A 16785-nucleotide genomic window follows, 5' to 3' on the forward strand; every position below is an offset into this window, starting at 1 on the left:
ATTTGCTTAGCTGAAGACTAAGTCCTTACAGCTAATCGGTTTTACAATGAATTTCCATCAGCGACATGCATATTCTTTTGGTCAGATGCAGTTTCTAACTCATCAAATTCATCATTAAAAATAAAAAGGATATAGATAAGACATTTCTCAAACAAAAGATTAGTTAAGTTGCTCATTAAAATATACACATGTTTAGGATAGGTGGGGTTATGTTTCAGAATCCATGGCCCTGTTCAGGAAAGTTTACCACAGTGAAAAGAGTCAAGAGGTTCAGTTCTTTTTGAGACAAAGCAATGAAAATAAATATTACTATTATATCTAATTAATCTGCTTTGTGACCAGCAGAGAAAGGAGTATAGCTAAGCAAACAAATGCCCCTATCCCTATTCCCCGTCTTAATGATGGCTGACTTCTGAAGCTAACATCTGAAGTACTGTCAGTAAGTTAGCAGGTTCATGGATAATTATGGATTCTATCACTCAGGACGATAGCACCAATGCAATATTGTGAAAGAGTAATGCCTCTTCTGCTTACACAGCATGGTCATAATTTTTCTAAATCAATTACTACAAGTTCTCCAGAGTTTCATAACCAATATCTTATGACTTCCTGAAATGAAATGAAATTTTGGATCATCTGATTTTCTTGTCATGTATTTATATACACATTAGATTGCAGGGGAAGGACATGCAACTGAGTCCTTTTCATAGACTAGGGCAATATATTTTTATGAAAAAATAAATATAGGGTATATATTTATTTGTAATTTCTATGAGCTGAATTGTACTCATAAAATAATTGTTATTAGAGTAATATAAGCCAAAGTATGTCTGTTTTGCTTTTGAGGTGTTTTAGCTATTAGAGAATAATAAAATTATCATTTGCCAATAATGAGTATTGCTACCTGGCATTCTGATAATCATTTTGCTGTTACTGTGTTATAAAGGGACTGATACTGCAGTATGGGGATTGTGGTGCACATAATTTAACTTCTGGCTCAAGTCAATCCATATTGTGGGTTGGCTACTGTATCTATTTTAGTATAGTGTGTCCCAAAACAATATGCACATAAAAGAATCACGTGATATGCTTTATTCAAAAGAAAACAGGCTCCGGGCCTCATTCTTAAGGTTACATTTGTTTCACAGCTTCTGAGACTTATTATATTTTTTATATTCTCTACAGTAATCACAAAGTTATTATGCCAAAATATGCTACTAAGTTTTATGCAAGGAAGCATGTCAGAAAGTCACAATAGAGGGGGAAAATTTAGCGGTTTGCTTTTCTCTTTTCTTTATAAATAGGGTGCTAGGAAAAAAACAACAACAATATGCTCACATGGTCTCCAGGGTATCATGCATGCAGGTGGTAACCGTGTCTGCACAAGGACTCCTTTGGAGCCACTGACAACAGCATCACACCAAGACTGTCAGAGTCTTAGGTCATGTTTCCAAGAGGGAATCCATTAAGAGAGGTTTTTTTTTTCCATGTAAAAAATGGTTTTAAGCATTATTTCCATTTCCAGAAGGAAAAGATGCTGATCCTGGAAGGAGAGAGCAGCTGCCCCAACAGCAGTGGGGCTAAAGCGGCAGAAAGCTGCAGCATCATGCAGCCAGGCTTGCAGGTGGCGGGCACTTTGCAGACTGTATGAGAGGCAAGCCATGCCGCTGCTAAGAGCCAGCTAATGAATGCATAGTAAACCTTTTTGAGCAAGTGCACAAGCAAGTAACCATTTGCTAATTAGATTTTTTGTAGCAAGAGGTACACACCCTAGCACAAGTGGTAGAGGACAAACTATAAGAAACTCCTAAAAAGAAGAACTAGACTGGGAAGCTTCCCTTAGCAATACCAGTCATGGTTTTATATGATCAGTTCCACTGTGAGAGGAAAACTGGCAACAATGAACATTGTATTACCTTTAAAGGCCACCGAACACACACCCGTATTAAGTGCTGTATAAACTTCTCATATCAAAGGGTAAATTCTGTCATTCCCAATACAATCCTCTTTCATCTTTATAGAAGCTCCAAGTTAAAGAGTCCATTTAGATAGTGCCCTATGTAGATAACTGGATTGGAAGGGATCTGCCCATAATTTTGAGATTCTGGTGCCCAGAAGAGGCTGAGTGTAGCAATTCTAACATAAGTCTGTAGAATCATGATTCTTTCTTTCCTTTCTCTCTGGAGACTGAATCTTATACCCACACTTGAGTTCAGGTCTTGTTTCCTCTTGACATTTCATCAATTCCAATGCCAATGCTAATTGGGCCTGCCCAAAACTTTTGTGTGTGTGTGTGTGGGGGGGGGGTAACATGATTAGATGAAGATGGAAAATAAGATAATAAAAAATTGTGCATAGAAGGGAGACCGAACATCAAAGGATGATAATAAGATGGAAGGATGAATAATACTTAAATGCAGGAAAAGAAAAGAACTAGGGTCCATGCTGTTCTCCTAACAAATTACATTGTGAGAAACTAGATATTCATTTCATTCTTTTAATTGATTTTTTCCCTTTAAATTATGTATGAGGAGTTTAGCAGTTGGCCTTGTAAATGTCATAAAGATAGACATTTCTATCTTCATTATGTTCTCCAGTAAGAAGACCTGTGTGATTTACCTATAGAGTTGTAGCTAAATTTGTAACGTGAAAATGGCACATTTCAAACTGGCAATTTTATATGGAGTAAAGAATCCATTCTTGTTTGGTGGACAAGGTGCCCCACAATATTTTTGCTTCGCGGGTAGCTTGGCCTATATAGCTTCCTTAAGTACAGGTCTCATCTGTCTTGTTAATATTCAGCTCAGCAGTATATGATTCACATTAGAATTCAACCATGGAATAGTAAGGAAATAGAAGTAGCATAAGAAGAAATTCCTGGAAATACGGCATTTTAAATATAACTTTATCCTTACATGATATATGGTCTTTAAAATTCAGTAAAAGGAGACAGAATTTCCCACAAGACATCAGTCATTTCTTCACAATGTTTCAAACAGTGAACTTAAAGTCGGAGTATAAAAAAAATCACTAAAATTAAAAAGGGAATCTCCAGCTATGATCCCCAATTGCTTGTGTTCACCTAATTCAGCAGAATAATTCAAAAGCGAGATTGATGCCCTCACACTGTAAAAGGCACTAATACATCAAAGGGAATGGAGTCCTATTTTATACAAAATAAACTGATACTGCAGTTTAAAAGTGAGAGTTTATTTTTGAAGTATTGAATCTCCTCACACATATCTTAGTGCTTCTGATTTGTAGGCTGCTAAGCAGCAAGTTCAGTTTTCAAAAGAAGAGTTTCTACGATACCAAAAACAGACATTGCAGGGAGGGAAATGTACAAATGTCTCCATGGGGTTAAAAGCAGCATCACATGTGAAGAATCCCAATCTTAAAAGAAGCATTTTCAGCCTTGCATATTTAGAAATAAAAGGGTTCTTTGTTTTGAAATTCAATCTTACTTCAAATATATCTCTTACCCTTACCACAATAAGGAACACTGTAACTAAAATCCACACCAGAAATATCTGTACATTCTAGCAGCCCTTGGGGTTGTTTTAGGGAGGAGGACTTGTCTGAGAATGCCAGCTGCATGAACCTTTCACTCTCAGGACCAACTCTGGTCCCCAAGTCCCTGGATGCTCATGTTGGTTTGTGAAAGAAGGACCGTGGCAAAAGCAGAAGGCAGGTGCACAAATAATATTTCACTGTCTGCTTGATCCAAAAGAGCAAATGAGAATAAATAAGAAGTGCAATGGTCTTCAGGTTTGGGGGAGAACAGCCAGGAAAAGGATAAGATGCTTACTATCACAAACCTCAAAAAAGAATCTTTCTCCTTCCTTCTTCTGCTCAGGGAAATGCAAGTCAAGGATGTTGGACAAAGACACGACACATTACAGACACAGCACACAACACATTTTGACAGAGATTTTTAGATGTGAACAATAAACTGATGCATCAAAAACCACTAGCGCCACAAAGCACATTTCAGAGCAAACATCGATACCAAGTTGACATTGTGCAATATGGTGGAAAAAAATCCGCTGTTTTTAGAATTTTACAGATCATTAGCATATATAGATTTGTGTATCTAGGACTCTATGTATATACACACTACAATGTGTATATAATGCATTCACTTGGATATTCTGTTGTGTATAACAGCCACCTTATCGTTAATGATATTTTAGATTATTGTCATGTCCTGTTTTTTGTTAACCCATGTAAAAAACTTGATTATGACACTTTCCATAGCAAGTAGCTGTGCTGCTAATGATCTCTGAGTATATATTTGGTAAATGAAGGCATAAAAATATACCCACCTCTTTTCCTCCCATGGATTCAAACATTTTTTCCAGCTGGACCCGCAACTGTTGAATATTGTTCATCAATATACAGGGCTTGAAGGAAAGCAAACCACAAGAAAAGGTGGTGTGAGAATCCTTTATACATGAAATTATTGAATAAGTTTACCTTAAATATGATAAATATACAATGATCACTGAAGTCTTATTATATTTGGTAAATAGAATAATTCTGCTATTTTTATTATCCTTTTTAAGAGTTAAGAACAGGAGGGAGAAATATTACCACTTTGGGGAATGCAATTTAATAATATGCTCAAACAATAAACCACTGGGGACATACTGCTAATATTTATTTTCCTCTTAAAATGGAGCCAAATTCTGTTTTTAAAGGAAAGGTATCAGTTTGGGGCACCTGGGTGGCTCAGTCGGTTAAGTACCCAACTTTGGCTCAGGTCATGATCTCACAGTTCATGGGTTCGAGCCCCGCATCGGGCTCTGTGCTGACAGCTAGCTCAGAGCCTGGAGCCTACTTCAGATTTTGTATCTCCCTCTCTCTCTGACCCTCCCCTACTCACGCTGTGTCTCTCTCCCTCTCTCTTAGGAATAAATAAAAACATTAAAAAGATTAATAAAAGGTATAGTTTAACTTCTCCATTATTTTACCATTTAATAAACAAAATCACAACCTGAATTTTAAAAACCCAAGGAGTAAAAAGAAAAAAAAAGACACCTTTAATAGATTCTCTTTGGCTATAGATAACATCCACACATTGGTATTCAAGGCCCTTAGTTATCTGGCTCCAAACAACACGTTCCTTCCCCTCTCTGTTTACTGCAGGTAACTTTCCCCTCTAAGCAGCTTCTTCCCCCACAAAACACCTGTGTTTTCCAGACTCTGACTTGGCTTAGCATGTGGCCTCTTCACTTGGCTCTTTGCCTATTTGAATCATATCCATCATTCCAGATTTAAGCTTTCTCTTTCCCAGTCTATACCCTTTTGTCACTCACTTTGCATTTATTTAACTTTACATTTATATTGCTTTTCACTGTCTCACCCACTGACCTTAAATGCACTTAACATGCAGCTGTGTCTTCTGCTTTTTTTACTCTCAAAGTACTCCACAAAGCTTTACACATAATACATGTTTAAAAATGTTTTTGACTCCATGTTTCCAGGGAGGTAGAAATATAACAATAACATAAAGATGGAACCCTTGTGACAGGACTAGATGTGACCTTACAATAATAGGAATTAATTTATAACTGGAGAATAGAATTCAGAATAGTTATAGAATAATTAACACTTGTTGCATATCGATTCTGAAAAGCCAGTTGATTGGGGTGAGGAAAACAGTGAAAGAAAGTAAAGTGGATGTATCTTCCAAGTTGCTGGGAAATGAGCCAATAATGAATTAGAGGCATAGAAAGGACTTACAGGACATCAGAGAGGTGTTAGCACTCATCAGTGGAAAGCTTTTATTAATGCTTTAACCGCATTAATGACCTTTGAAAAACTTCCTAATTGATTCTTAAAGTGACCACATCTTAACTTCGATTTATGAAAACAATTTTAAACTTTGATTCTGTTCCCTTGATTCTGGTCACATAAATATTTTATGTCTCTAACACAGATAGCTGAGATTTATGTGCCATAGATTCTGTTCGGTCAGCTGAACCACAATGTTCCAGCAATGATTCTGATCCCCAGCTGTGACCGAAAGCCACTTGATCTAAGCTTATCCTTTCTGCTACATATGTGGTCAAAACTTTAAGGAGATTCAGCATCTTGACCCTAAGGTAACAAATTGAATCCCCACAAGAAGATAGAGTGCTTGGGATTTTCTTTTCCCTTTTTTTCCCCCCAGAGGGAAAAGATTTGGCTTGAATTTGGCAATCTTACCAGGGAGAAAACGAAGGCCAAAAAAAGGATCATGACTCTTAATGAGAAGCAGGTAAAAGGCTATATCATTCTGCTCCCCATGAGCCTAAGGTACCGAGATGGGTTCTTCTATGATTATTTGATACTAACATTCAAGTTTATCTTTATTCGCACATATAACAGTAATTTAGTAATAGTTGTAGAAGCAAAAACCAACCTCTAAGCCTTTTTATATGACCATTTCCAATGGAAAAGAACAACTAAGACACAAAATGGACTATGGGCTCACTTAGCATGGATTGCTATGGATCCCAGGTAAGGCTACATTAAAAAAAATGCAGTTCTTCAGGTAGAGATAAAAATAAATGAGACTCTCCTCTTTTATTAAGCTTTCTCTGACTTTGAAATGTTCATATATTACTTTTATTGAATCAGTTTACCAAATCACTACATGAGAGCTGAATCTGCCTTAAAGCTAATCTGGAAACAGTTTTTATTTTAAGCACCTCCATAGTCATTGGAAACAAAACAGCTAACATGTACAGGAAAGGGAACATTAAGCCAATTCAGAAGTATCCTTTGTTGATGAATTTAGATAGATAAAAGAACCAATGTTCAAGTTGTAATCTTTTTATTTGTGTATAATTTGGCATTACCCCTAAAAATATCATAATGCATTTTATCAGATCTAAATCTGGAACAAAGTTAGGAACATTAACTACAGTAAATATGAAAGTTAGTTATGTTGGGACTGTGGCCATTTCTACATCACTTAAAGAGTGTTTCTCAGTTGAAAAAATATTTTCAACAATATTCAAAATCAAGTAATTCTGATTTATATATGTTGCTTTGCTGTATTTTTGAGTATGGAGACAACAGATTGAAAAACTTGTGATCCATTTTCAATTCAAAACAAAGTTTTCTAACTTAAAAAAAGTTAGAAAAAATTATTCTGTCACAGAAATTTTAACTATCATCTTTAATTCTGACCCCTGGGAAAGCATATGTTATGATTATCTCTTAAAGGATGTCTCTCTTTTTATTTATTTTTTACAGAGAGAGAGACAGAGACAGAGAGAGATAGACAGAGAGACAGAGAGAATCTTAAGCAGGCTCCACGCTCAGCATAGAGCCTGACACGAGTCTTGATCCCAAGACCCTGGGCTCATGACCTGAGCAGAAATCAAGAGTCAGACACTTAAGTGACTAAGCCACTGAGGAGCCCCTGGATGTCCTTCTTTAAAAATTTCTACATCAATTTGCAGGAACAGTCGGTATATGAGCATGAGTATACTGAGAAATAAAAAATGTTTAATGTTCTTGATAATGAAAGAAACCTGTAATAGTTCTATGTACAGTCATAAATGAACAAAGGAACTTCTTCACTTTATCTCAGCTGAAAGCATAACTAAGCAGGTAATTGCTGTTCTTTCATGGAAAAGCTAAAACGATGCTTGGTATTTGAATGAGAGTCTAAGACTCATTAAGATACCAGGAACCAGGAAAGAAAAGCATTGAGAAAAGTTCCTATGCTGTAATATTTGCAAGGGTATTCTCTTTCTTTATAAATACTTGATTTTGAAAAGTTTAAAGTATACAGACAAAATACAAAGAATAATATAATAAACATTGATTTGTGATTTTTCCAATGTTTTTAAAAATAAAATATACTATAGAATGTTAACTCATAATACAGTGAAGGTCTGCAGGAGTCTCTTAATGCTAATTTTCTTTTCTGAATGCCAAGAATTATCCTTGGTAATTTAAAACTACCTTTCAAAATGTTCAACTTGGCTATCCTAATATAATCAGAAGTTTTCCTGAAATTATCTGGCACTGCTTTTGATTTTCAACATAATATTTTCAAATGCATTATAAACTTAAGTATAAATATGCTTTCATTAAATAAATACTTTGCCTATTAGAGTACTTACAACCAATGCAAGTTAGAAATCACTGCTGGATATCTGGGAATTTTCATAAAATTTCTAGGCAGCATATTAATTTAGGGGAAAGAGGTATCTTCTGGGACCCTCAAGAACCATTAAGACTGACATATTAATGAGCCGTCAGCCAGAGATCAATGAGGTTTCAGCAGGAATTCTTTTTTAAGCTCGCCTGATAGTGGGAACTAATTTTTTTAAGGGGGGAGAAACTGGGTTTCTTCTTTAAAAATCTAGTACTAACATTTGTAATATATTTTTTCAGTGTTTAAAAACATTCCTATAATGTTACCATTATATTGCTCCTAATATTACATATGGTGAATAGGAAAGATTTCACCTTCCACCACAGAATAAACACTGAGTATCCTCCAAATCACTTTAGTTTATCTTACTTCCCTTAGTGCCTTTTATTAAGTTGCATTGCTGGTTTGAATCTATAAAGATTTTCTCAATCATCCAAAACATAAAAAGGCTAAGTTAATAACTTGGAATAGAAATCAGAATCATTTCTTTCTTTAACTATCATTTTCAACGTATTTGAAAACTGAAAGATAAATCATACTCACTTTGGTACTGGAGCCCAAACTACACTGTGTCAATACAAACAGGTTTTAAATTCCTAGTTCTCAGTTGCAGTGTTTTATAATGTGGTTTTTAATTGTTTATGTGAGTCCTGTTCCTCATGATCAGGGAAAACCACAAGTCGGCTAAGCTTGAGATGCTCTTAACCTGTCTCTAATTTTGTACTGTAACCAGTTCAAGACTCCTAGGGAAGTTTTCAAAATATTTCTCGAAATTTACATTCCCTATTATCTTTGAAAACAGAAGGAAAACAGAAATTTCTCCTGCTTACCTATTAGTTTAAAAAAGTACATCTCAACTGGAGAACGTGAAGGCAGAGATGGTTTTACTTACCACATTTTCCTTATCGCAGTATGAACTGAAATCACTTGATACAATTGCTGCATACTGAAGCAGTACTTTATTGATCGTCTAGGGGGAAAAAGTATAAAATGTATCCAGTTAAGTGTATCCAGTTATGCATCCACTATCCAGCTTAATGCTAATCAGGCCAACTTTTCCTTTCTTTTTCAGTTACAAGGGGGCCATAAGCAGTGATTAAATCTAAATTCTTGCCAAAAGAAGGATCTCAAACTATTATACTTAGATGATAATTTGTGATATTTATGAGTACATGTGAAAGACATTGCACATGAATTCATTCCATTTTAATACAATCCACTCTAGCATAAAAATTCTCTTTAAGATTTTATTTCTAAGTAATCTCTGCACCCAATGTGGAGCTCAAATTCATGACCTGAGAGCAAGAGTCACATGCTCCACTGACTGAGCCAGCCAGGTGCCCCATAAATTCTGTATTTCTAACCTGACTAACTGCTCAGAAGATACACGATTTTCTCACAACCTCCTCTATGACCGGATGGGTATTATCTAATGACTCTAATGATCTTCCCCTCATGCCTGTAACAACCTGCCGTGTGCTTTGATTCCTTCCTCATGGTTCCTAGTTCCTACACCCCTCTCGTTCTCACCACACATGCATACACAATGCCCACAGTCTCTGCGCTGGTCATTTTCTCAACTTTCTACAATGTTCCTAAACACCTTATAGTTATAAGTGGGGTCAGAGCATTCCTGTACAAGTCACTTAGTAAAGGATATTTTCAGTAATTTTCTATAAGGAGCTTACTCATATCAAAGACCACTTCTGAAAACCTAAAACTTCGGCTTTGGTTGTATCACACTATTTCAGTACATTTACCTTTAATTTAATAAATTATTTTTTGATGCATTACTTGCTAAAAAATATTGCCCAATTTTTGCCTTCTTTCTGTCCTCTTCATCCTACTTCTACATTTTTCTTCTTCATTTCGTAACTGTTTCTGAGCTGAAGGATGCCCTCTGCTTCTACTTAATTATGCAAAAATAAGGAAAAACACGGTTGAATTTTATTTCAGCTACTTAATGATATATTGATCAATTTGTATCCTACTATTTCTACTTACATAGCTTGAATTATCTTATGTCAAATGTGGACATGATTTTCTTAGGAGAGAAAGAAATAATAACTGTAGATATATACTAACTCTTTTTATAGAAAAGCAAGGGCAAAAAGCTTTTATTTTCTTTTTTGTGTAACATATTTACCTGCATTTTCTTTGCATGGCTCAAAATAATTCAGGAAAAACTCTAAGCATCTCTCCTTCAACTTAACTCCCTCATATATAAACCTGAATTCACCATGTGTAACTTTGAACATGTTTTACAGATGTTTAAGACCATAGTGAAAACCTGAAATTAGGGTAACATGCAGAAAGAAAATTGATATTTTGTGGAAGTACAAAGCATGTTGATAATAAGCGTCAATTTAAATAGAAAGTTGGCCTTGGAAAATATAAAATCTTATGAAGCAGAAGACCAATAAATCTAGGAAACCAGATGGCTGATCAGACTGAAGTATCTTCTAAACACAGCTGTTCAAATTTTACTTTAGATATAATGCTGAAAATTACTTTGGGACTTACCTAAAAAGTACTAATTCTCTTGTACTGCTTTCAATTTGCAGGTTCTAATGACAGTATAAACCCTAGGGATCATTTCATTGTGTTGTAAAAACAAAACCAAAATCTGACTTGAGAAGCTTGTTGCAACTCAGAGATTATAACTTGCTCCAGATAAAGTTTGGAGAGGAGAGTCCAGATATTCAGTTCAGATTATTCTCAAGGTATCCTCCATGGTCTGCCATTTGACTCTTCTCTCTAGGAAAACCCTAGTCTGTTGAATTCTCACTTGTAGGCAACTGATCCTAGGATCTCATATTCATTAACCTTCAGATGCCAATGGTGAGCAAGTAAGAAGGAGCTGTGGGTAAGGCCTGATGCCCACAGGAGTTGTGGATACACTGGCTATAATAACATCCATTTGTTTACTAACATACAAAGCATATGTGAATGACAGGCTTCATGTACATTTTAGAGGAAACTTAAATTTCACTGATTCACTCAACAAAGTCAAACCTTACAAGGTCTTAGTTCTTTAATATTTGTAACCAGTTCCTTGACATACTTTCCTAAGACACATCTCCAGCCATATCATAAGCTTTGCCTAGGAGCTTGGTGAAGTGCCAGTTCTCTGGTACTACCCCAGGTCTACTGAGTCAACAATTCTGGTATTTGTTAATGAGCCTCCAAGGTGATTCTGCTGCAAGCTAAAGTTTGAAAGCCACAGTCCTAACTGATGTAGAGCAGGGTGGAAGTGAACTTTCCAGAGAGAACCTGTTGATGGAAGGTGTACCTAGCAAAGCCTGGAAGATAGAACTTCCTTCTGAGTGTGTGAATTTAGCTCAGAATTTTATCTTTGTGGGACTCTTAGGCATCAGGAATGGGGACAGTAGAGAGAGAAAGAGGCAAGAGTCTAACAGAAGCTGTTTGCCTTCTGTTCTATAATAAAATATAGTTTATATGAAGAGATAGTCATGAGGTGTAGATGATTCTTTTATGGATGCAGTAAAGGAACTGCCATTCAAAGCACTCCAGATGAAATAAAATGAAATTCTAATAGGATTGTGGTAATGAAGTCAGGGATTCTCTGCATTTAAAGGGTCAAACAGGATGACTCAAATATCTTCCATCTGCAATCTGCTCTCATTGGACATGCAGCTACTGGTATTACTAAGTGAGATGGCTATCAATTATCCAAAGTCATGATCTCCTGAGCTAATGACATGCTCTTAGAAGTGGGCTAAATATCCTATCAATTCCACCAGAAGGTCCATCTAGGGCATTATTCTTGCATTCAGTAAGATAAGAACCTTGGTCCAAAATCCATCTTTTCAGCCACACTTTATTTATGGAACATTCAGTATAAGTACAAAGCATGGAAGACAAGAAGTATAGTATCTGGTAAGTGACATCAGAAATGTCACTTCAGTGGTTTATAGCACTGTATTTTAATGCATGCAGTATAAGATAGAATCCCAGGAGTTGCCTAGGTTTGGCTCAGAGATTCTGCTCTCTGACTTATCAATTGATTTGTGAGGATACCAGACTGTGAAGGTACTACAGCTTAGTGGCACTTTATCCCTACAATTTCTAGTTGCGTGCCTTCTTCGAATTATTTAAACTTAAAAAATTTTTTTAATGTTTGTTCATTTTCATGAGAGACAGAACATGAGTGGGGAAGAGGCAGAGATAGAGAGGGAGACGCAGAATCTGAAACAGGCTCCAGGCTTTGAGCTGTCAGCCCAGAGACTAATGCGGGGCTTGAACTCAGGAACAGTGAGTGAGATCATGACCTGAGCTGAAGTTGAAAGCTTAACCGACTGAGCCACTGAAGTGGCCCGAGGTGTTTAAACTTTCTAAGCTTGTTTCATCATTTGAATGATTAGGAAAAATAATAGTACCTGTGTCATGGAGTTGTAGTGAAGAATAAACAAGACAATATACATAAAGTGATAAGTACATAGTGATGTTCAATTAATTACATCAGTAAATTTGCAAATTAGGATTACATTCCCAAAGAACAAGGAATATGTGTGTCTCACTCACCATAGTATCTCTAGTCTCTGAAAACTCAATAAAAAAATGAACAGCGAGAATCATAGCCAAAACTCAGCATTTGTTGGTTTGTTCTTAATAATGAAGATATCATTACTTCATATCACTCTTTTTTAAATAAATTGGTCATACTTATCAAGAGCTGCAGTACAGCCATAGAAATATTCACTACCCATGTGTACTCTTATTCTCTCATCAGAGCTATGAAATGTAGAGCATTTGTTTGGTATATTCAGTTTTACATATGCTTTCGTAAAAACAAATCATCCCTTTAAATCCCACTTCAGAATGTTAAATGTTCCCAAATGTTTGTAGTTATCATTTATGAGGTCTTTTCTCTGAGAGATGGTTTAAATCAATATAAGTCTGAGGAAGAGAATGATTTCAGTATTTTGACATGAGGATCCTAATTCTAAGAAGGATAGGGTTTTCAAGACCAATGGTCACATGTGATGAAAGAACACAGATTCCAATAGTCTGACATGGCTGTGAAATACCTAATTATATTAACCACAAAGTCCTGTTTTAATGTTATGATTTTTAAAATCATTTCAACAAAATAAATTTTTTTAAATGTTTTTTTAATGTTTTATTTATTTCTAGGAGAGAGAGAGAGAGACAGCACGAGCAGGGGAGGGTCAGAGAGAGAGGGATTCACAGACTGAAACAGGCTCCAGGCTCTGAGCTGGCAGTCAGCACAGAGCCCGACGCGGGGCTCGAACCCACGAACCGCGAGATCATGACCTAAGCGAAAGTCAGACGCTCAACCAACTAAGCCACCCAGGCGCCCCAAAATAAATTTATTTTTTAATGAAATTGTCATTTCTACATTCCCAGAAAACATTTTTCCTCATAATATTTCCTTGTGTTAATAATTAGGTGGTATTGAATTTACATGGATTGAACATTTTAGTTATTAAAAAATACTTTTATTGTGCCAATAAAAGCTCATATTTCCTCAGTGACACATGGAGCCTAATTCTTTTTTTTTTTTAATGTTTATTTTTGAGAGAAAGAGAGCACGAGCAGGGGAGAGGCAGAGAAAGGGACACACAGAATCCGAAGAGGACTGCTGGCCCTGAGCTGTGAGCAGAGAGCCTGACCCAGGGCTCAAACCCACAGACCGTGGACTTTGAGATCATAACCTGAGCTGAAGCTGGGCTCTCAACTGACTGAGCCACCCAGGCACCTCACATGGAGCCTCATTCTTTTCTCCTCAGTTCAAAGAATGTGTTTTCCTGTGTGTGATTCTAACATAACCCTCTTGGTAATCTCCCACTTCTTAATACTTTCCTCCAGCTCACTTTCTTATACTTCAGACAGTCTAAATGTGGCTGGGTGCAGCTTCACAGCTGCAGAAAGGTCAAAACTACCCAAAGAGCAGAGAGTGGTCTGGAGCCCAAGGCCTTAAGCCCTTGTGGAGTTTTCATTCTGCTCTCAATGCTCCCATGCCTCTGGCTTACATAATCTGCTACCTGACCACGCAGAGGGTGAATCCTAGTTACCTTTCTCATAGCATGGACAATTATAATAGTATGTCACTAAATATTAGCTCTGAGATTATTAAACTCTCAAATGACCCTTCTTCCACAAGTCCCACAGAGTTCCAAGAATAGCATGTGACACACTTTTATCAACAGTATCCCTAATGACCCTGTTTCCTTCTTCTCTTGGCAGGCACCCAAAATGCAGCTGCTTGTCAAGAAAGGACTTAGAAAATTTTTTTTAGAATAATTCTCCCACGGAGCTTATAGCAGATTTCACTCCATTCGGAGGTTGAAATCTGCTGCTACCAAAAGTCTCCTCTAGAGATGATCAGGATAAATGATTTTTAGCTATTATTGTTAAAAGTGGGAGGTTACTTGAGCCTACCTAATTAACAGATATAAAGAATAGAGTTCAAAATACTTGTTGGAACACAAATAATGTAATACAGGTTAGGCTGACAGTTATCTACCTAAAAGCTTTCACTGGCATCTCACTTCCTTCCTTCATCCCTCCCTCCCTCTGCTTTCTTTCCTTTCTTTTTTTCCTTCCTCTCTTCCTTCCTTCTTTCTTTCCTTCCTTTCTCTCTCTCTTTTCTTTATTTCTATCTTGACTTTCTATCATATATATAATATTATGTAATTATATACGTATATACAAATATATTCATATTATATATATATTATGGCTCCTATTTTCTACTAAAAGAAGTCTATTAAAGGTTTAGTAAAGTCTACTAAAGGCAAAGTATTGCCTATTCTTCAAAACTCCTTACAATAAGGACCTAATTTTTCAGCTATAGTTCCATCAGCTCTATGTGAGTCCTATGTTCTCTCTTCTTTGGGATCTCTCAGGCTAGAATCCCAGTCACAGGATGACAGAAGGAGACAAAGACTCTTTCCTTGACCAAACCTCAGCCAGGTTCCTCTAAGCCCTCTTCTCAACCAGCCCTCAACCTTGGCCTATCAAGACTTGAACAGAATAGTAACAGTTTCTAACAGCTCAAAGCCACCACCCTGGGATGATCCTAGGCCCCCTTGAAGTGTCAACGTGAGAAAACTATCTAGTGTCTTTCTAAGAAAAGCAAATTTGGGTACACAAAGAAAAACCAGGGGTGCATGTGCACAGAAGAAGGACCACATGAAGACCCAGTAAGAAGGCTGCCACCCCTGGGCCAAGGAGAGAAGCCTGAGAAGAAACCAAATCTGCTGATACCTTGATCTCAGACCTCTAGCCTCCAGAACTATAAAAAAATAATGTCTTGCTTCTTAAGCCACAATTCTGTGATATTTAATTATGGCACCCCTTGCAAATTAATACATCTTAAATATTATATAATTTAAATGTGTTAGCATTCCATTATTTTTAACATGTCAAAGCTATATATTTATATATGCATATTGTGGAGGAAGAGATCTCAAGAGTACATATCTGACTGATCAAAATCCATCTGTCAACTAGGAAAACTACATTTCTTAAAAACAGAATGAAGGGTTCAGACTCATACTACAGTTATTGGCAGATTTGAAATCAGAACTCTGTTTCCATGACTCCAAATCTAATAAACTTTTCATTGTAGTATGGTGACTGTTAAAAATATTTGCAATTTAAATATGAAATGCCAAGTCTTATTTTCAGCTAAGAAGCACCATATCTGAAATAATTTTGCCATCTGTAGTAGTTCCTTCAATGGTACAAACAACTGAATCATTAATGTGAATAACAAATACATTTTTATAGATGATAAGTTTATACTTAATAAACCAGAAGTGTAGAAAAAAAGTCAGGTGACAAGCCTGGAAACTGAACCTACTGGTACTAGAATTAGAAATTAAATTGGGGTATTGGTGTCAGATAAGAATACTACTACAAACAATAGCATTTGTCAAATTCTGTGCGAGAAGATAATAAATGCCATCATCCCAGAAAAGAAATGATTCTCTCCATTTAACCTACCTTTGCGAATCTTCTCATTAAGTGTGATAATGCTTCAGGATTAGGGCATTCCAGTTTCTTAATAATCTCAAAGCTCTGATTAAGCTGAGCAAAGACATCAACCACAGAACAAGAGAAGAGGGCATGATCAGATGTCTGCTGGAACTGAGAAGAGAGAGGGTGAAACCATACCAGTAAGCACATTAGAGGGACTGTAGAGAGAATCAATTCACACAAATAAGTGAATCTCCTGTATCATGTACCTTCATTTCATGGGCCTTCATTTCCCATTTAATAAAATGCTTACCTATTTCCAAATCATTCATCTCTTTTTCTGGAAAATGTATTAGAGCTAATATTAGAGACAGGCTCCTATCAATTGGTTTTTTCCATTTCTGCATTGAGAGATTAGTTCTCTCATTCCCCATAGATATGAGGATAGGTTAGTAAGCCTATTGTGGTTCAAGACTTTTAAATTGTTCTGGAGGGATTTGGAGGACGTTTGCTCCTAATCTTGAAATCCTGAAAAGCTTTCAGGACCAGGAAGTTTTGTTTATGCCTAGTGAACCTGTAGACTCAGATCAAGTCAACAGGTAAAGCAATCTTGGGAGCAAAGGGGTGACAGATTTTTTTTTTTTTAAACAATTCCCTAG

General features: G+C 36.4%; 1 protein-coding gene across 2 annotated transcripts in view; it reads right to left on the reverse strand.

Annotated features, from left to right (window-relative positions):
• Positions 1 to 16785, reverse strand: part of UNC13C (unc-13 homolog C) — a 564606-nt gene that overhangs the window by 105386 nt on the left and 442435 nt on the right. For both annotated transcript variants that reach the window (XM_039254229.1, XM_039254228.1), the window contains 3 exons: positions 16154 to 16297; positions 9051 to 9128; positions 4326 to 4403 (listed from right to left, as the gene is read on the reverse strand). In XM_039254229.1, coding sequence (XP_039110160.1) covers positions 4326 to 4403; positions 9051 to 9128; positions 16154 to 16297 — 300 coding nt within the window. The remainder of the gene's footprint in view (positions 1 to 4325; positions 4404 to 9050; positions 9129 to 16153; positions 16298 to 16785) is intronic.

This window comes from Hyaena hyaena, unplaced genomic scaffold (genome assembly GCF_003009895.1).
Source record: "Hyaena hyaena isolate Hyena2069 unplaced genomic scaffold, ASM300989v1 scaffold_479, whole genome shotgun sequence".
Lineage (NCBI taxonomy): Eukaryota > Metazoa > Chordata > Mammalia > Carnivora > Hyaenidae > Hyaena > Hyaena hyaena.